The 22,540-nt window shown below is 36.1% G+C and overlaps 2 protein-coding genes across 2 annotated transcripts; both read right to left on the reverse strand.

Moving 5' to 3' along the window:
- Positions 1–4,725: 4,725 nt before the first annotated feature.
- On the reverse strand, positions 4,726–5,676 carry LOC121476638 (olfactory receptor 52A5-like). Its single transcript, XM_041730759.1, has one exon. It carries the CDS (start codon positions 5,674–5,676, stop codon positions 4,726–4,728), a length of 951 nt encoding a protein of 316 aa, XP_041586693.1.
- Positions 5,677–21,008: 15,332 nt separating this feature from the next.
- LOC121476040 (olfactory receptor 52A5-like) lies at positions 21,009–21,959 on the reverse strand. The gene has a single exon (XM_041729767.1). The coding sequence runs from the start codon at positions 21,957–21,959 to the stop codon at positions 21,009–21,011; it is 951 nt and encodes a 316-aa protein (XP_041585701.1).
- Between the last annotated feature and the right edge of the window lie 581 nt (positions 21,960–22,540).

A 22,540-nucleotide genomic window follows, 5' to 3' on the forward strand; every position in this document is an offset into this window, starting at 1 on the left:
TGTGTCTCTCATGAATAAATAAATAAAATCTTAAAAAAAGAAAATATGAAGATCAATTAGTAAATTTATTTTTTCAAATATCTAAATAGAGCTCCCAACTGAGTATCTACTAGGAGATCCTATTTCTTTAATTTAACATGCCCCAAAGAGGACATTCTGCACTTACTCCCCCACCCAAATCATTATAAAAAATGTCTTCTCTCCGTGAATTACATGCCAAGTCACTGAAAAAAGTTACACAAAAACAATTAATGTCATAGAGTATTTATTTTCAAATATAAGGCAAAGATACATGGAAACTAAGTGGTAAAAAAATATTAAGTAAAGAGAAAATAAAATTCACCAGCCATCTCAGATAATGTAGACAAAAAAGTAAATATAATATAGTTAAAAACATGTAGATGATGGGGTGCTTGGGTGGCTCCATTGCTTAAGCATCTGACTCTTGATCTCAGCTCAGGTCTTGATCTCCGGGTCATGAGTTTAAGTCCAACATTGGAGACTACTTTAAAAATAAATACGTAGATAATTATCAAACAACAGAAAAACATCAAGTCTGAGAAAATTCTAATTGAAGAATATTGGAGGAGATGCCAAGGAAAGGCTGATTTGAGCATTGAAGAATGATGATAATATTACCAGGCAACAGGGGGAGGGTTTCCAAGTAGAGGTAACATCTCAATAGCAGTGAATAGACATAGTAAAAAAAAATAAAAAAAAAATGCCTGCAGAAGATAGTGATGTTATAAAAACAAAAGAAAAAAAAGCTTCAAGGAAAAACATACAATTAGAAAAGCAGTTGGTGGTATCTTTTGCTGTGCAAAAGCTTCTTATCTTGATGAAGTAAGTCCCAATAGTTCATTTTTGCTTTTGTTTCTCTTGCCGTCATAGATGAATCTTGCAAGAAGTTACTGCGGGCGAGTTCAAAAAGGGTGTTACTTGCGTTCTCCTCTAGGATTTTGATGGAATCTTGTCTCACATTAAGATCTTTCATTCATTTTGAGTTTATCTTTGTGTATGGTGCAAGAGAGTGGTCCAGTTTCATTCTTCTGCATGTGGATGTCCAATTTTCCCAGCACCATTTATTGAAGAGACTGTCTTCTTTCCAGTGGATAGTCTTTCCTCCTTTGTCGAATATTAGTTGACCATAAAGTTGAGGGTCCACTTCTGGATTCTCTATTCTGTTCCATTGATCTATGTGTCTGTTTTGTGCCAGTACCACACTGTCTTGATGACCACAGCATTGTAGTACAACCTGAAATCTGGCATTGTGATGTCCCCAGCTATAGTTTTCTTTTTTAAAATTCCCCTGGCTATTCAGGGTCTTTTCTGATTCCATACAAATCTTAATATAAGAAGCTTTGCACAGCAAAGATACCATCAACAAAACTCAAAGACAACCTACAGAATGGGAGAAGATGTTTGCAAATGACGTATCAGATAAAGGGCTAGTTTCCAAGATCTATAAAGAACTTATTGGGGATCCCTGGGTGGCGCAGCGGTTTGGTGCCTGCCTTTGGCCCGGGGCGCGATCCTGGAGACCCGGGATCGAATCCCACATGGGGCTCCCGGTGCATGGAGCCTGCTTCTCCCTCTGCCTGTGTCTCTGCCTCTCTCTCTCTCTCTGTGACTATAATAAATAAATAAAAATTAAAAAAAAAAACTTATTAAACTCAACAGCAAAGAAACAAACAATCCAATCATGAAATGGGCAAAAGACATGAACAGAAATCTCACAGAGGAAGACATAGACATGGCCAACACGAAAATGAGGAAATGCTCCGCATCACTTGCCATCAGGGAAATACAAATCAAAACCACAATGAGATACCACCTCACACCAGTGAGAATGGGGAAAATTAACAAAGCAGGAAACCACAAATGTTGGAGAGGATGTGGAGAAAGAGGAACCCTCCTGCACTGCTTGGTGGAATGTGAACTGGTGCAGTCACTCTGGAGAACTGTGTAGAGGTTCTTTAAAGAGTTAAAAATAGATCTTCCCTACAACCCAGTAATTGCACTGCTGGGGATTTACCCCAAAGATACAGATGCAGTGAAATGCCAGGACACCTGCACCCCGATGTTTATAGCAGCATTGTTAACATTAGCCAAACTGTGGAAGGAGCCTCGGTGTCCATCGAAAGATGAATGGATAAAGAAGATGTGGTCTATGTATACAATGGAATATTACTCAGCCATTAGAAACGACAAATACCCAAGATTTGCTTCAACGTGGATGGAACTGGAGGGTATTATGCCGAGTGAAATAAGTCAATCGGGGAAGAACAAACATTATATGGTCTCATTCATTTGGGAAATATAAAAAATAGTGAAAGGGAATAAAGGGAAAGGAGAAAAAATGAGTGGGAAATATCAGAAAGGGAGACAGAACATGAAAGAATCTTAACTCTGGGAAACGAACTGGAGGTGGCGGAAGGGGAGGTGGGCGGGGTTGAGTGTGACTGGGTGATGGGCACTGAGGTGGGCAATTGATGGGATGAGCACTGGGTGTTATTCTATATGTTGGCAAATTGAACACCAATAAAAAATAAATTTATAAAAATAAAGAAATAAAAAGGCGAAAAAAAGCAGTTGGGACATCCAATAAGAGAAGATCTGGTTTGTGGCACTATGAAGGTCATTGGTCACCTTGGGAAACAAAGAATAGTACAGTGGTAATGGTGAAAAGTCCATACAATCTTGCTTATAGTGGATTACAATGGTTTCAGGTGATAAATCTAGTCCAAACCCTGAACTTATGAATTACACAGCTGCACTATATTTTGTGCTTATAATGCCTACCACTGTTCTTAATCAATCACATAGATTATGAATATGTCAAATCCATGGGACAAATCATTGCACACAGATCAAATCCAGCATGCTCAATTGGAAATCAACAAGTAAATGTGTGACAGATGGTTGAAGCCAGATTTTTCACTGTTGGAATGGGACTTTAGCAATAATCAAATTGAAGTTGTTAGAAAGATCCTTGTGGTAACAAATTCATGTTGCAGATATTAGTAAAAACTATAAATTAATTTAGATGCAAGTGTTTACATACAGAAATATTTATAGATATGTGTATGAACATAGGTTAGCTAACACACAAAATTCCTTTATCTGTCAGCTGAGAGAATTTAAAGCATACCTAAGGCCCCGTTCTTCGTTTCTAGTGCTATTCACCAATAAAAAGAACAAAACATCCCAGGGAAATCATAATTCTAGAACTGGGGCAGGAAATACCCAAGATTAGCCTGGAGCATCTTCCAATGCCATAAAGCAAAGAGTCACACACACACACACACACACAATGAGGGGTAAGCCAAAAAGGAACAAAAGCATCCAGTGGTCAGGATGAAACAGCATGAGCAATAAAATAGAGTAATATTGGATTATATTCAAGTTATGACAAAGATACCCATAAATCCATACTGATATAAATAAATGATTAAAGAAATGAATAAGTAGGGAGAATAAATCAATTGCCTTGTAAAAAAATTCTAAATAATTTACTAAATTATGTATCTATTCATCCTCAAGGAGAAGGAACATAAATCCCTACTCCTTAAGTGTGGGCTAATTAGAGCAATTTTCCTTTCAAAAGCACAGTATGAAATGGCAATTAAACTGAAGAAACCTGACAAATACTATCTCAGATAAGTAATTATGCTCAATATACACAGTTAATCAATATGTTGATAATATGCACCCTTGATATGTAATCAAAATGAGAATTTAACATCTATGATTTTCCTCCCCAAAGCATGTAATTCCAATCTAATCATTACATAACATCAGATAAATTCCAATGGAAGAGATTCCTATGGAATACCTGAATGGCACTCTTCAATGTTCAATGTTGTCAAGGTCTTTAGAAACAAGGAAAGTTTCAAAAATTATAACCAAGAGAAGCTTACAGAGACTTGACAACTAAATGCAATGTGTCATCCAGAATGGGATCTTTTAGGAAATAAAGGAAGTTAGGGAAAAATTAAGAAACTACAATAAAATATGCACTTTAGTAAATCGTAATGTATCAATATTGATTCATGAACTATAACATATTAATGAAAGAAAACAATGATAAGGAAAACTGGGTAGGGGTCTATGGAAACTCTCAGTAACTAGATATTCAAGTTTTTGTGAAACCAAATCATTTGGATTTAAAAAATGTTTAAATTTGCATTCCAATACAAACTTAAACATTCATCTTAATGTTCAGATGAATGTAAGTCAGAAAATAATTGAATGGTGATGACAATTAAAATGATAAAGATGATGAGTTGGAGGAGCAAGATTACTGAAATTAGATGACAAAAAAGAAATTGGTTCATGATCCTTGGAATTATCAACTTTATGAATCAATTTATTGTTTTTAAAGAACACAATGGAAATATTTTAATCAGAGGTTAACTATTTAAATTTACTTGTGTTTTTAAGAAATTTCCTCACTGAAATATTGAACCAAACTAAATTAAATTAAACTGAAGATTGACTAAACCAGAAGCAAATCTGCATGTTTTCTGCCTTTTATGTCATCTACTAATAAGTTGATTCTGTATACATAAATACTAATGGTTTAAATAGGAACGAGAGCCTGTCTTCAATGTAAAATCTAGAACTGTATCTTTCAGCAGCATAAATGAACTTGAGAAAGCATGAAATCTCCCAAACTATTTCTCAAATTGAATTTTATTATTTGAGAAAAAGTTAAATGAGAAGTCAAGATGAATCTTTAGGGTGGAAAACCTTGGACACTCGATCTCGAATCTGTTTGGTCTTCACCCCATACACTATAGGATTGAGCAAAGGAGGGACAAGCAGGTAAAGGTTGGACAGAAGAATATGAATGTAGGGTGGAATATGGAACCCAAACCTGTGTGTAAAGAAGGAGAAGAAACCAAGGAGATAAAACTCAAGGAAAACACACATATGGGCAATGCAGGTGTTGAAGGCTTTGAGCCTAGCTTCCCTCTGAGGCAGATTGAAGACAGTTATAAATATTCGGATGTAGGAGAGTGTGATGAAGATTATGTCAAATCCAAGTATAGTGAAGGCTACAAAGAGACCACAGATCTTGTTGACCCGAATGTCTTCTGCTGCCAACTTCACAATGGCCATGTGCTCACAGTATGAATGGGAGACCACAGTGGTCCGGAAATGTTTCAGCCGACATTTGATGAGGATGAGACATGGAGCTACAAGGAGGGCTGCTCTGAGTGTCACTCCCACTCCAATCTGAGTGAGAAGTTTGAGTGTAAAGATGGTTGCATGTCTCAGGGGAAAACAGATGGCCACATAGCGGTCCAGGGCCATGGCCAGCAGAATTCCTGATTCAATGCATTGGAAGGTGTGGATAAGCCACATCTGAAAGAGACAGGCATCAAAGTATATGTCAGACAGATGAAACCAGAAGATGCCTAGCATTTTTGGTAGGATGCAGGTACTGAGAGCAATGTCTGTTGCTCCAAGCATTGCCAGGAAGAGATACATGGGCTCATGGAGGCTACGTTCTGATTTGATGATGACCAGGAGCAGGGAATTCCCAAACAGAGCAATGATGTACATGGCACAGAAAGGAATTCCAATCCAGAACTGCACAGACTCCAAGCCGGGGATCCCAATCAGTGTCAGCACCGGGGGCATGAAGATTGTGCCATTGAGCTTGAACATCTTGGCTTAGAACTGCTTGATTAATGTTGCAAATTTGTATTGGGTTTCTCTTTATTTGTTCTCATCTAGATTTATTGAAATTTCTAGAAACAGAAATTGAATGTGTTTTTAAAGGGCATTTTGTCAAGCATAGCTGTTGACTGATTGTGTAATTCTAGGAATGCACAGACAGGCTCCCCAAATTCTCTGCCTCAGTCTCTGTCTCTACCTCTCTCCATTAAGGCACACAAATACACAGGACAATTCAACATGCAAAGCAGACCCACTCACATCTGAAACTGTAAGTGCATTTGTGGCCATTTGTCAGTTAAAGAATGTTAGTTTGGTTTTATAATAGGTTCAAGAACTTAGGATGTTAAATGTATTTTTTATTGTTTTGTTATTTATTTCATGTCTCAATGGACTTTATGCTGTCTATTCTTTTAAATAACTTTTAGAAAACAGATACAATAAAAAAGGGGAAGTAAGTGAGACCATTTGCCTGTCAGAGATCTTTCTTTCTAAAACTATGATTCATTGTAAATCCATTTACTAAGCAATTGGTTAGTATCTAGGAACTGTGGGTTAAGTTAAATTAAAAAAAAAAAGCTCTCAATGTCATCAAAGAGATTAATAGGTATGCTAAGTATGATAAAATAAGATTTTAAGTTTAGAGGGAAGTAAAGCCTCATGTATAATTCTGTGGGATGTCAATGTAAGAAAAGCTCACACTAGGGGAATTGACAAAGACAAGACCGAGAGGAGAGATTTTCATTGAAGATGTTACATGTATTAATTTTGTTTTTACCCAAGTGGAATTCACAGGCAGTCATTAGTCTGCAGTCAATGCAAAGAGAGGAAGAAAAGAAACATTCACCATTCTGAGCAGTATTCTATACCAATGGAAAATAGGAAGTTACAAAGTACTGACCTATACCTTAAAGACAACAATCTATCCATGAATATGCATTGCTTAATAAAAAGTTAAATGTCTTTATGCTTAGGAAAGGAAAACTTAATATTATTAAGATGTCATTTATTCTAGACTTGATGTACATATGCAATGTAAGTATCATCAAAATCCCAGCAGGTCACATTGTGTATATGTACAAACTGTTCTTCATTCAATTAATATGGAAAGGGAAAAGACCCAAAATAGCAATAGCACTAGAAAAGAACAAAATGGAAACAAATAGAAGTGAGAGCCCATAAATAGACACACACATATACAAAGTTAACTGACACAGAACAAAGGCAATTTAATGGAGAAGGAAAATCTTTTCCACTAATGGTGCAGGAACTACTGCATATCCACATGCAAAAATAAATGGATGTAGACATAGACCTTACACCTTTCACAAAAATTCACTCCAAGTGGATCACAGTATACTTCTAGGTGGGAAATAAACTATAAAAATTCTAAAAGAGAGGATCGGATAATATGTAGGACACCATGGCCCTGACAGTCAACTTTTTGTGAACTTTTAAAGTATGATCCATGAAAAAAGAAATTAAGTTGATTTTCATTAAAGTTGGAAACCATCTGTTCTGTGAAAGACATGGTTAAGAGAATTAAAAGACAAATTACAGACAGGGACCAAATATTTACAAAGTACGTATTTGATTAAAGGACTTTTATCCAAAATGTACAAAGAACTCTTAAAACTCAACAATAAGAAAGTGAACAAATTAAAAATGGGCAAAAATCTGAACATAAACCTCAACCTAGAGGAGGATACACTGATGAAAAATGAGCACATAAAAATGCTCAACATCCTAGGTCACGGAATTTCAGAACGAAACAACAGTGCAATATTACCACACACCTTTTTCAATTGCCTGAAATTCAAGACTCTGATGTGTTAAATGCTAGTAAGGAAGTGGGTCAACAAGAATTCTCATTCATTAAGGGTGAAGATGCAAAACGGCACAGCTACCTGGGAGACAGTGCACAAAGCTAACCATAGGCTTATCATGAAATCCAATAACTGTGCTCCTAAGTATGACCCAAGTGAATTAAAAGCTTATGTGAACACAAAGCTTGTGCATGAATATTAATAGCATCTTTATTCACAATTGCCAAAACTGGGAAGCAACCAATATCTCTATCATGTATACACGAACTGTGATACTTCCACATGATGAAGTATTCAGTGACAATAAGAAATGAACTATCAAGTCCCAAAAGATTTGGAGAAACTTTAAGTCCATGTTGCTAAGTGAATGAGGCTGCCCTGGAAAAGCTACCTACATGGGATTCCTACATATAATATTCTAGAAAAGTAAAACTATAGAGACAGTATTCACCAGGGCTTCAGGGAGAAAAAGAGAGGGGTGAATAGGTGGAGCCTAGGACTTTTTTTAAGGTAGAAGAATATTCTATAAGGTACAACAATAATGGCTATAAGATATCATGCATTTGTCCAACCCCGAAGAAATGTAGAACACAAAGAATGAGCCCTAATGTAAATTATGTACTGTAGTTAATAGTAAATATTAAAAAGAAAACTAATACCAATTTGCTCATCAGTTGCAACAAATGTACCACACTAGCACAAGATGTTAATTGCCAGAGAAAATGTAGGATGGGAGAGGAAGAGAGTGTACTTTCTGCACAATTTTTCTGTAAACCTGAAACAAACTGATTTCAAATAAACTGTATTGGAAGTCTATTCAAATATATCCTAGGAAAAGAGCCTCCAGTATCCCAGATAAAATTAGATAACAGTACAAAATAAAATTGATGATGGTAAACAGGAAATTAGACAGATTCGACTAAAACTTGATGCAAGGATAATGTTCTTACTGAAATTCAGATAAACATTTTGTAGAAATATCTCATAGAAATGACTCATAGTCAATTGCTGGTTCTTTGGGCCCTTGCTCTTGCAAAGCTCATTCTGCCCCATAGAGCAGCAGACAGGTTGTAGATGTAAGAGGCTATCGACACAAACTGTCCCCTTGCTTGTTTGATTTCAACACATACAAAATACTAAGTCTAAATGCCTTCTCCTTTGAAAGGACATGAATTGTGCATGTATACTAAATTTAGGGGGTATCCTCCAAGATAACCTCTGTACTGAAGGATCAATTAATTGAAAACTTCACTTGTCTGATGCTCTAACCATTTGCCTCAGGGATCACTGGGTAATCCAGGGCTCATATAAATGTGAAATCACGGCTCTACAGCCATTCCATTATTTTAATTCTGAGATATATCCAGAATCCATGGTCTGGAACCTTGTTGTAACTCTCTGGATTGATGTAATTACTCTGTTCCTGGCTCTTGATATTCCTCTCGCATAGTCTTACCTCCCTAAGCACATCTTTTTTTTTTTTTTTAAGATTTTATTTATTTATTCATGAAAGACACACACACACACACACACACACACAGAGAGAGAGAGAGAGAGAGAGAGAGAGAGAGGCAGAGACAAGGGCAGAGGGAAAAGCAGGCTTCATGCAGAGAGCCTGCTGTGGGACTCGACCCCGGAACTCCAGGATCACGCCCTGGGCTGAAGGGAGGCACTAAAACTGCTGAGCCACCCAGAGATTCCCTCCCTAAGCACATCTATTCTATTACTATTCTATATCTCCTTCCTTTCTCTCTCTCTCTCTCTCTTTCACACACACACACAGACACACAGAGACACTTCAAAAAATGTTGTTAGGTCCATTTCAGGTATTTGTGATGTGTACAGATCCTTTTCTCTTTCCAGTGCAAGAAGGAAAATGTTTAATCTCCAGGGAAACTGTCTTCCCACCTGCACCATCTCCAGGTTTTCATGCTTGCTGGTCACTTTCTTTGGCCTTCTCTATTAGCTCTAACAAAGAAAAAGCTCAACTGTGACCACATCATGCTAGACTCAGAACCACCTGTAGGAAGCTTTATTCTGAGGATGACTTGATAGCTAAGGGAAAGCTAGTTTCTAAGTGGATGAGATGTCGTGGATCCGAATATCAATGGATATTATACCTACCTAAAAAAAGGCTCAGACCCCTGGCATTCCTTATCTGATTCATTATAAGAAACTTCGGTTTTGGCCTTTCTGCTTCTTTTTGTGCTATTAATTCATTAGCAGCTAAACATGTGTGAAGTCAGTTTAAATTTTTACAAAATAATTAGACAGATGTATATAATGAATGCCCTTCAAATAGACAAGAGAACTCTAATTCCACGCGATGTGGACTTCTACCCCTCACTTGTGTTAGATGACTACAGATTTTCCTCTTTGGCAGGTGCATAATTAGGTTGTATGAATTTCATTTCAAAGACATCATGAACTTCTGACTGTAAATGAGGCAAAACAATTGCCATCTAATTTCTCTAGTTCTTGAAGATATTTTAAGGGCTGTGAATCTGAAGGTTTTTTTTTTTTTTTTCTGTTTTTGGTTGGGTGTCTTGTTTGTATGTTTGTTTGTTTGTTTTTGTTTTTTTTTTCTAATTCACCACTTTTCCTGGTCCTTCGTATCTCTCTGTCCTTGATTCCCATCATTAATCCCTAATACCCTCATAAAAGTCCTTAGTGTCAGGCCAGTATTCTTTATTTACTGTCATTACATCTTCAATCATGCAAGGCCTCCTTTGTGTCATTCCGTCCATGTAAGTTTCCTTCTACCCTTCAATGCTTAAGATCAATCTATCCCACATTCTCCCCAGAAAAATTCATTGATCAATGCAGTCCTGAAATTGTTGTTTCTCTATCCTCCTCATTCTTTAAACATGTTTTTCCTTTCAATATGTGCTGATGTATCAGCCTACACATCTTTCAGAATGTAACTTGTTTAATGACATTATTGACTTCAAAATCGCATTTACTTAAATTTTCCAAATTAAAGAAAATCAACTGATTAAAAGGCATAGAATTTTTATATTTAGAATATAGAAATCACAGGTTAAAGGAGACAAGTGTTTATGTATCTGGATTTTGTTTTTCTGTCCTAGCAGAAACACTAACATACTGTTTTACTGATTGAGAATGAAGAAAATAGGTGTTTCATTTTGTTTTCCTGTTTTTTTAAATCCCCATGAATAAAAGCTCTCATTTATGTATCACATTCATAGAACTTCATAGAACCATAGAACATGACTATCCATTGGAAAAAGGACAGTTCTTCAATAAATGGTGCTGAGATAGTTTGACAGCTATGTGCAGAAGTATGCAGACCATTTACCTACACCATACACAAAGATACACTCAAAGTGGTTGAAAGATCTAAATGTGAGACAAGAATCTATCAAAATCCTAGAGGAGAACACAGGAAACACCCTTTTTGATCTTGGCCACAGCAACTACTTCCAAGATACCTCTGTGAAGGCAAGGGAAACAAAAGCAAAAATGAATTATTGGGACTTCATCAAGATAAAAAGCTTCTGCACAGCAAAAGAAACCGCTCACAAAACTAAAAGGCAACGTACAGAATGGGAGAGGATATTTGGAAATGACCTATCAGATAAAGCGCTAGTATCCAAGGTCTATAAAGAATTTATTACACTCAACAGCAAAGGAACAAACAATCCAATAATGAAATGGGCAAAAGACATGAACAGAAATCTCACAGAGGAAGACATAGACATGGCCAACAAGCACATGAGAAAATGCTCCACATCACTGGCCATCAGGGAAACACAAATCAAAACCACAGTGAGATACCACCTCACACCAGTGAGAATGAGGAAAATTAACAAGACAGGAAACAACAAATGTTGGAGAGGATGTGGAGAAAGGGAAACCCTCCTGCACTGTTGGTGGGAATGTGAACTGGTGCAGCCTCTCTGGAAAACTGTATGGAGGTTCCTCAAAGAGTTAAAAATAGACCTGCCCTATGACCTAGCAATTGCATTGCTTGGGGTTTGCCCCAAAGATACAGATGCAGTGAAAGACTGAGACACCTGCACCCCGATGTTTCTAGCAGCAATGTCCACAATAGCCAAACTGTGGAAGGAGCCTCAGTGTCCATCGAAAGATGAATGGATAAAGAAGATGTGGTTTATGTATACAATGGAATATTACTCAGCTATTAGAAATGACAATACCCACATTTGCTTCGACGTGGATGGAACTGGAGGGTATTATGTCGAATGAAGTAAGTCAATCAGAGAAAGACAATCATTATATGGTTTCACTCATGGTGAATGTCAAAAATAGTGAAAGGGATTATAGGGGAAAGGAGAGAAAATGAGTGGGAAAAATCAGAGAGGGTGAGAAAACATTAGAGACTCCTAACTCCGGGAAATGAACAAGGGGTAGCAGAAGGGGAGGTGCGCGGGGGGATGAGGTGACTGGGGTGATGGGCACTGAGGGGGGTACTTGAGAGGATAAGCATTGGATGTTATATATTGGCAAATCGATCTCCAATAAAAATATATACATATTAAAAAAAGGACCATAAAATAATTTTCAGGAAATTACGCTAAAAATATATACAAGAGATACTATTCATGCACATGTTACTCATCTTTTTTGTTGTTGTTTTACTCATCCTTGTATTCTGACATATATTTCATTTTTATTTCCAGTATATTGTGGTCTAGTGTTATTTTTCTCTTATTCAGGGCCATATCCCCCCTTTTCCTAACCCACATTACTTTCCTGCTTTTTATTTGTTTTGAGACACATTAGCTACTCTTTGGTCATATGACCAAATGTCTTTATTCCTTTAATTACCCACCAGTCGGTGTCTGAAAAATATCAAATTTTGATTAGTCTATTCAGTTTTTTCAACAGAGAAACTCAATAATGCTAGAGAAAATCACAATTCTTAAAGAGTTGCCAGGGGCACTTGGGTGCCTCAGTGGTTGACAGTCTGCCTTTGGCTCAGGTCTTGATCCCGGGGTCCTGGGATTGGGTCCCACATCAGGCTCCCCGCCGGGAACCTGCTTCTCCCTCTGCCCCTCTCTGTATATCTCTCATGAATGAATAAATAAAATCCTTAAAAAAAGAGTTGCCTCAAAATTAATGCAGCATTCAAATTCCTGACTGATTTCTAGAGATTATGTCTAAATCCCACCTCTCTGTGAATTTGCTTTGATAACCTCCTTCTCTGTCATTCTCTCTCTCCCATAAAATGCAGTTACAATACATATATGCATATACAAATTGTATCTTTAAAAAATCTACTTATTTATTCATGAGAGAGACAGAGACAGAGAGAGAGAGAGACAGAGAGAGAGAGAGAGAGAGGCAGAGACACAGGCAGAGGGAGAAGCAGGCCCCATGCAGGGAGGGCGATGTGGGACTTGATCCCAGGTCTCCAGGATCACACCCTGGGCTGTAGGTGGCGCTAAACTGCTGAGTCACCCAGGCTGCCCTCAAAATTCCTTTGAATTAAATTCACCTTTTTCATTGTTGTTGACAGGACTTTCTCCCTATGTCCCTGATTCCTGTCAACCTATAAGTAGGAAATATCTATCTTAAAATGTTTGGGAAGATAATTCCTATGCTTAGTTTCAGTTCACCACTCACTTTGCCAAAACGCGAAGATGAAAATGAAAAATGATTCATAAAACTGTTGAGATTAGAAAAAATGTTTAGATGAGAGTCATCTTTCTTTAACCTTTGGTAGTCTCCCTCTAAATATTTTTTATTTTCCCTCTAGGACTGTCTCTCTGACTCTGTCTCTCTCTTTCTTTTATTTTTACTTCCATCTCTCCAATATAGTCAAGAGCAATATATTTATTTTCCTACTTCTGATGCCACATAGTGGTTAACTTCATTATTGACTGGTTGTAGGTGGATGAGAAAATCCTTCTAATTCAGTTAGAATTAGGAAAACAGATTTTTTTTTGCCTGATATTCTAGAATTCTGATTTAATCGACCTTCACCAACATGCAAATCAATCTCACTTGATCAAAATATCTATAAGAAGACCTATTATTGTATTTGTATACTCAATAAACATATTTCATTTTTTTCCAGAAAAAATAGCTAACCTACCTTTCCTTCAAACTCAGTCATACATTTAGTGACTAAATGCTTAGCTTATAAGGGATGATCTTTAGTACATACTATTAAAAGGTGTTGTTTTTCCTACCTTTAACTGAACTTATTGTTGCCAACTTATTGTCATAAGAAAGTGTATATTAGAACTTAAAAAGCCATTTGAGATTCTATACTTTCATTATACTTTCCTTTCCTCATAGTATGTTTTCCCTTAGATTTCCTCCCATACCCAATGTGTTTACTACCTAACAAATAATTGTTTATCATTCAACTCTCACCTCAGAATCAGCTCCTCTAGGAAACGTGTCCTGTTCTCAAGCAGAATCACAAATTCCGCCCCTGTGTCCTCAGGGCAAGGTAGTGACTGGTTACTAAGTGCATCCTAGTAGGAATTAATTAATTTAGCAGTTTACTTTCCCTGGATCTGTTTAATACCAAAAAATGCATCACATTTAACGTGGATGCAAATCCATTTGTTCTATTTCCAGGAGTATGCCTAGAAGAGAAAGATTAGAAAATACAAAGAATCGGGAACCCTGGGGGGGCTCAGCGGTTTACTGCTGCCTTCCGTCCAGGGCGTGATCCTGGAGTCTCTGGATGGAGAACCACATTGGGCTCCCTGCATGGAGCCTGCTTCTCGCTCTGCCTGTGTCTCTGCCTCTCTCCCTCTCTCTGTGTCTCTCATGAAGAAATAAATAAAATCTTGAAAACAAGAAAATACAAAGAATCAGTGTAAGAAAAACATTAGGAATTTTAGAGTTCATGATGTGTAAGCTTTCTTGTTTGCAATCCTACATTATCTTTACATATACACGAGTCAGGACACAATCCTACTTTAATGAAAGATCTGGAGACATTCACTTTGGATAAGAGAAGAAAGAAAGGTGAAAAATGTTCTTCCAAGAACTTATATCTTGGGTCAAATCTGACAACTGAAGTCTTATATTCCTTTAAGGATTTCTGCTCAGAGTGACTTCTTATGCAGAATTATGAGGTGCAGTTCCCCCCACTCCCTTTGGATCCTTTCTAAATATTTCTCCATCTAGATTTCAGAAACACCTATGAAGAGCACATACTCACAAGTTTAATTCTTCAGTCTTCTTATGTGCACTCACCTACTCATGTGGCATTGTTATAAACAGTGTAGTTATTTAAAAAAAATCACTTCCAGTGAAATATAATTTTAGCACCTGGGCACGACTATGATGCAATTCTCCTGAGCACTGAAGAAGGGATCACATATGTTCCCTGTGGTCAACACAATTAAATGTATCTGCTTTTTAATTTCTTGTTTTAGTATAAAGATGGGATATAAAAAAAAAAAACTCCCAAACTCGTTTGCCTCTACTCGCTGAATTGTAGCTATTTTTGTTCCTGCCCCACAAAATTTTTACAGAAGAAATCTCATTCTTTGGTAGTCCTTGAAGTTAGTAACAAACAGGGCGAGAAATGCCATCATATGACATAAAGGCTTTAAATGGATTCTAAAATTAAATATATCAATGGTGGAAAGAAGTCACTCCTGATTCCAGGACAACATTTTCAATATAGTCAGACATTTAGTTGAAAAAGAGAAATAGAAATAGTTTTTCCAATAATGGCTGATCATGTTGCACTATCTACTTGAAGCCGTGGATTTTTTTCACTTATAATTGTCCTTTAACTTGAGAAACCACCCTAGTCATGGTCAATTTTAGTGAACTAACAATAGGCAACTCTGACTATCCAGAATCAGCTACTCAAACTTTAATCTGAATTGGATCATAGAAATATTTTATTGTTATTGTATCAGAAACTATTATTTTAACAAAATGGAATTAAACTGGTTCCTGATTCCTGCACTGCCTCCAATACATGCATTTATTATTTTATTTTATTTTCAAATTGTATTTATTTATTTATTTATTTATTTATTTATTTATTTATTTATGAGAGAGGGAACAAGTGCATTTCAAGTGGGGAGAGGAGAAAAGGGAGAGGGAGAAGGAGAGGGGGAGAGAATCAGGAGCATATTCTGCACACAGCATGGAGCCCCAGTGGGGGGCTTGATCTCATGGCCTTGAGATCATGACCTGAATCGAAATGAAGTGTTGGCCACTTAATTCACTCATCAACCCTAGTAACCCATGTATTTACTATTTTATCTAGCATACTCTGTAGTATTAAAGTGTGACTGGTGTAGATCTTGTTGTTTGAAACAGGAAAAGAGTTGTTGACTTGGAGAGAATACTTTGTGGTTTCTGAAGGAAGATTTCCTCATAAATGTATTGCTATTTTTGTCATTATTGCTATCATTACAAAATCAACCAAACCATAAAGTTAGGAACTCTGCAGTTTTAACTCTTTCTCACTAGAAATAATATTTGAATAGATAATGAATTCACACTTCTCTTTCAGCCTTCCCAGTCTGAGACAGGAGAGGGCATACAGAATAATCAGAGCCATTTCTAGTACAGACTTGGATAATTATACTTCCTGTTACTGATGACCATTTTTAATGATTTCTTTAGGCCTTACTTTTCATATTTGTAAAGTGATAGCATAGGCTTACTTAATCTTGAAGCTGTAGGCCCTAAGTCCTTGCCTTAACTTTCTGCAATTATATGAGCTCACCAAAGAACTTCACATATATACAGAGAACCAAAAGAAGATCTTCAGGTCAGGAAATGTGATAGAAGTCTGCATGAGAGAGTCAGGATATTTCCTGTATAAGTCTGATTAAATAGATTTTATATATATGACATATATGTACATACTTTATGGATTATGTCATGTATGCACATATATACAAATATGGCATATGTATATATATATCATTTAGTTTATACATATATATATATAATTACTATTTCCCAGTGTCCATAGTATTAATGTAAACTGAAGACAGTGCTCCAAATGTGTGATCACATATTTCCATTTAATTATCTGATTGGAGTTACGTCACTGGAGGAAGAAGAAGAGCAGCTTTGGAATTAAATGATGAATGCAGGAAGAAAGGTCCGAGATTGGAATTTCTCCTATAATGGTGTGAACATAATCTATTTTATTATTAAAGGGAAGATATGATAAAGGTAAATTTGTAAATTTTTTATCAAACTGGTGTAAGTCTAGATGTCTCTTCCTTTTGCATGACATTGAACACATTACTTAAATCTGTGGTGACATTTCTTTCCTGTATGGAAGCAATAATTTGAGGAATTATTAAAACAATGCCATGTGGTATAAGAAAGGACATATAGCACAATATGCAGGGAATAAAGCACTAAATAAATGATAGCTAATATGTGTGTGAAACTCAAAAATTTTAATCACTGGACACTTCTTACCTCTTAGCTTTATATTTAACACTCTGACTTACATTTCCACAAAGGTTTCAGCAATTTCTATATTATGATATGCTTTTACTAATCTAGGTAATCTTCAAAAAGTCATATATGGAAATCACAAAATTTATTTTAATTTGAGACAGAACTGTAATAATTTGCCATTTTTAAATATAAGACCAGACAAAACTTATTCCTAAAATACTTTTATATTTCTAGGTATGTTTTTCTCTCATTAACCATACCCAAAAAAGCACTTTCCAAAAATTTTTGTCTCACTTTCCTGATAGTGCAATAAGATATTAAAGACATATTTAAGGACACTCCTTTTGGAGCATATTAAATTCTCCTCAATTATTTACATTAATATGTTGTAAGTAAATTCAATTGGAAATGCTAAAAACTAATGTTATGCTGTATTTAAGGCTTTCAAAATATTAAATATTGCTTTCATGAATATAAAATAGGATATTTAAAATGCAATCCCATTTAGTTTTAAATAATTTAACATTATACATCCTATTTACCTAACTCTTAAATTGCCAAAAGTATGTATTATATAACTCTTGATAATGTAGAATTCAACTGAAGGAAATAAAATGTATTGGTATAGGAAAGAACAGAGTATAAGACATATGTCAGTAGTGTATCTTGGACATCTAGGAATCTACTTTTTTCAGTTAAAAGGATATTGGTTAAGAGAGTATACTTGATTTTCCCCCAAAGTTAAGATGCTCTTAAATGCTGCCATAATTTTACTCAGGATGGCTTTTCTAATGCAAATGACATTCCTTTATTTTGGAGTAACAATTATACTTCCCTTTAGACCTAACACTGTAACAGAATACCCCCTAATATCTTTATTTGTTTCCTTTGCTAACATATTAAACTGCCAGTAAGGAAAATATGAAAAACAGTTTAAATAATTTTCCCTATTAAAACTATGCATCCAAAAAAAAACACAAAACTATGCATCCTGCAGGTAATCAATGTAATCACAAATCCACCAATGTATTACTTAGTAAAGACCCATTTATTCTATAATCAGTTACCCTCCCAGAGTATGATGCTGGATTTTGAGAATATTAAACTTAGGATGATATGTTCAGTTAATCATTGCATTCAGACATCATTTTCTGTAAGTGAAAACAATATAAAATTTTGTAAAAATATTTAAATGAGATAGTTTAACAGTGCATTAAAAAAATAATCCTAAATGTGATCCAGAATTTGCAAGGTGGTATCTTCCTTAAATTCTTCGAGAAAGATGTAAAATTCAGCTTACTAGTAGTTTTCAGGAATAGAAAGATTAGTCCTAGATGATTTGTTACATTGTTTGAAAATACTGTGAGGTGGATTTAGGAGTTAAGATTTTATGGCACACTATAGTGATGTGCAGCATCAACAGGACTCATGACCAGAGATCTGGGAAATTTCTACGAAAATTACATCATCAGGTTCTACAGCATTGACGAGCCATAGACTAATCAAATATTTCTCTAACTTCAAAGCAGTTTACATGTAGTTGGAAAAGAAAGATGTATAGACACAAAGATTTATAACAGTAAGGCTTTGAATCTAAAAACATTGGTCCATATGTTAAACTCAAATTAACCAGAAAGGAGTTTGATAAATGCATAGATCTGAGCGATCTACCTTGTGATGAAAGCATCCTTTAGGCCTGGATATGGACGTATCTTTGCTAAATGGTCATCTCAGACGACAAAGTGCTAGAGCACTGGTCTTTTATTTTCTTTTATTTTTTAGATTTTATTTATTTTTCATGAGACTGACAGAGAGAGAGGCAGAGACATAGGCAGAGGGAGGAGAGCAGGCTTCATGCAGGAAGCCCGATGTGGGACTTGATTCCAGGACTCCAGGATCATACCCTGAGCCAAAGGCAGATGCTCAACTGCTGAGACCCCAAGGCATCTCTTCATTGATATTTTCAATAGAAATCCTAAACTACTATTTAATTCTACCTGTTTAATATATTTTTTTAAGCAAGCTCCATGCCCAGTGTGGACATCCATATGGGGCTTAAACTCATGACCCTGAGATCAAAACCTGAGCTGAGATCAAGTGTTAGATGCTTAACCAACTGAGCCACATAGGTACCCCTTTAATTCTACTTTTGTGCTTTTTAATATTTGTTATTTCCACTCAAGGTGAAGAACAGGCTTCCCACTGATCTCAGTTTTCATGCTCATCATGTCTCACATTAATTAGATACTTTATAGGGTTCATATGAGAATGAAACTAGATTTTACATTTTTCAGTAAAATTTTATTTTGTATAAGCCAATGTCACCACCATACTAGGCATTGGAGATGTGAAGATGAATTACATAAGGAATTTTCTAGATCGTATGTATAGCTGTTAAGTAGATTTCTGAACTAGGGAGATATATTTTGTAAATTAAACAGTAACATAAGCAGGTTTTATGACTATGTGTCTCCAACTAAACCATCCTTCAAAATTCCTAATATCAGTGAACACCACACCAAGTCAATGAAACCAGTAAAAGACAGCCAGTCCAAGTTGTTGAATATTTATTAAGTGTCACATACACGACAAAAAGTTAGGTAAAACCATGTGATAAATATTAAGTTATTAGACATCCTGTGTAACCACCAAACTATAGATACATTTTTATATAATTTGCTTTGAACTGTACAGACTACTATGGATTAAAAAGAATAACACTGAGCACAGAAGGAAACTTCTATTAAGTCACCCTGGGAAAGATACCAAAAAAATGTTGAACCTACTCCTATAGAACAAAGATTCTGCCAATATAGGAATCAGAGACAGAGGCTCCAGCTAGAGACTATATCACAATGAGTGTGAGGGATGGGGAAAAAGTGATGGATAGATCTCTTGGAGAGACTAATGTTTTAAAAGCAAGAACAGATGTCCAGTTGGGAAAATTCTGACTTTTGGCACTATTCAGATTATTGATCATCTTTGGAATTACAGAAAGGTGCAATGTTAATGATGAAAACCCCATACAATTTTGTGTGTGGCAGAGGACCATGTCTCCATGTGAAAAATTAACTCCCAAAACCCAAACACATTAATATAAGAAATCGCTACTTTTTGCCCTCATGGAGTCTGACACTGTACTTCATCAACCACATAGAATGGGAAAAAGGCAGGTTTATATCAAAGAACATGATGTGAAAATAAATCAACCAGTGGGTAGTACAATGAGAGAGAGGGCCTGAATCCACATCTCCTATTGTCTAAAATTAGGCCATCATCATGCAACTATCCAAACAGTTGTCTTTAAATTCTTTATTTTATGTATCCTTAAAGTTATAAAATTCTTTATATTTTTGTTGTACTTATTCGTAAAGTCTTAACACAAAATTAGCAAGTATGCTCACTGAAGCTCATGCCATATTTATTTTGTATGTTCTCCATTCAAATTAATCTATTGAAGCTTAATTTACATTAAGAAATTGAGTATATATGCTCCTATAGGAGGCTGTGTGAAATATTTTGTGGGAAAAGAAGAAATTATTATTGCATTTTGATGCAAAAGTTAAAAAAATCAATCTCCACTCAATGCTTAATTCATGATCACTCAGTAACGTACCTTAGAATGATGAAGTATAATCATAAATGATAGTAGAAAAATGATGGAATTAGTTACAAAAACATAAGAATCAAAATATATTGAATTTCTTATGTAATATGAAAAAGGCCATTGATGTTTATAAAGATGCCAAAATATTAATATTTAATATGATTTAAGAAATGTCTGTCTTTGTGATGAAGAAGTGATTGAGCTTCAAAAACGTGTTCATAATTTTGTCTTCTATATAATGCACAGACTAAACATGATTAGCTCTTGTGTTTCAACTAATATTTATCAAAAAGAAGTGAATATTAAAAATAGGATTCAGACCCTACTACCTTGAATTCAAAACTATAACTTCATATTCCTTTAAACAATGAACCTGAGAAAGCATTGACTTTAACCAAGAATATTTTTTCACTCCTTGTGATTGTTGTGGTTTTGTTATTGTTATTTGAAATAAAATAAAATAATAAAATAAAATAAAATAAAATAATGAGAAATCAAGATGGAATTTTAGAGTGGAAAATCTTGGACACCCTATCTCGAATCTGTTTGGTCTTCACCCCATACACTATGGGATTGAGCAAAGGAGGGACAAGCAGGTAAAGGTTGGACAGAAGAATATGAATGTAGGGTGGAATATGGAACCCAAACCTGTGTGTAAAGAAGGAGAAGAAACCAAGGAGATAAAACTCAAGGAAGACACAAATATGGGCAATGCAGGTGTTGAAGGCTTTGAGCCTAGCTTCCCTCTGAGGCAGATTGAAGACAGTTATAAATATTCGGATGTAGGAGAGTGTTATAAAAATTATGTCTAAACCAAGTATAATGAAAGCCACAAAGAGACCATAGATCTTGTTGACTCGAATGTCTTCTGCTGCCAACTTCACAATGGCCATGTGCTCACAGTATGAATGGGAGACCAGAGTGGTCCGGAAGTGTTTCAGCCGACATTTGATGAGGATGAGACATGGAGCTCCAAGGAGGGCTGCTCTGAGCGTCACTCCCACTCCAATTTGAGTGAGAAATTTGTGTGTAAAGATGGTTGCATGTCTCAGGGGAAAACAGATGGCCACATAGCGGTCCAGGGCCATGGCCAGCAGAATTCCTGATTCAATGCCTTGGAAGGTATGTATGAGCCACATCTGAAAGAGACAGGCATCAAAGTATATGTCAGGCAGATGAAACCAGAAGATGCCTAGCATTTTTGGTAGGATGCAGGTACTGAGAGCAATGTCTGTTGCTCCAAGCATTGCCAGGAAGAGATACATGGGCTCATGGAGGCTGCGTTCTGATTTGATGATGACCAAGATCAAGGAATTCCCAAATAGAGATGCAATATACATGGCACAGAAAGGAATTCCAATCCAGAACTGCACAGACTCCAAGCCAGGGATCCCAATCAGTGTCAGCACCGGGGGCATGAAGATCGTGCCATTGAGCTTGAACATGTTGGCTCAGAGACCCCTGGTTCAGAACTTCTGGTTCAGTGTGGCAGTGTGTGTTGAGTGTCTGTCTTCTGTTTTCTCTTCTCAACCTAGATTCATACAATCAGAGGCTGAATGTGGTTTCAGTAGCATTTTGTCACACATACTCATATTTTTGCTGAAGTATTTAAATGGGTCCCAGAAAGCAGAGATACGCTCCCTGGGTAACTTATCTTGGATTCTTATTTTGTCTTCAGTCTCTGTCTCCTTCCATTTCTCTCTCTCTCTCTCTCTCTCTCTGTCTCTTTCTCTCTTTCTTTCTGTCATGCATTCACACAGATACAAACACATACTTACATATTCATACAAACATTCACTATGGGAAAAAGAAATATTCATTTTAGTCAGTGTGAAATCTACTTTGCACAACTTTTTTGCATAACTAGTTAAAAGCTATCTCATTCAAAATAGTTTGAACTCCTAAGTTAATAGGATTGTGGAATTAAGAGCTGTGCTATGTATGACTTCTTGTTTTCTTACCAAAGAAGTTCGGGTCCAGTCCGTCAGACAGGCACAGGTTAAAACAATAGTAATGACAAGAATGA

Source organism: Vulpes lagopus, chromosome 15 (assembly GCF_018345385.1).
Source record: "Vulpes lagopus strain Blue_001 chromosome 15, ASM1834538v1, whole genome shotgun sequence".
NCBI classification, from domain to species: domain Eukaryota; kingdom Metazoa; phylum Chordata; class Mammalia; order Carnivora; family Canidae; genus Vulpes; species Vulpes lagopus.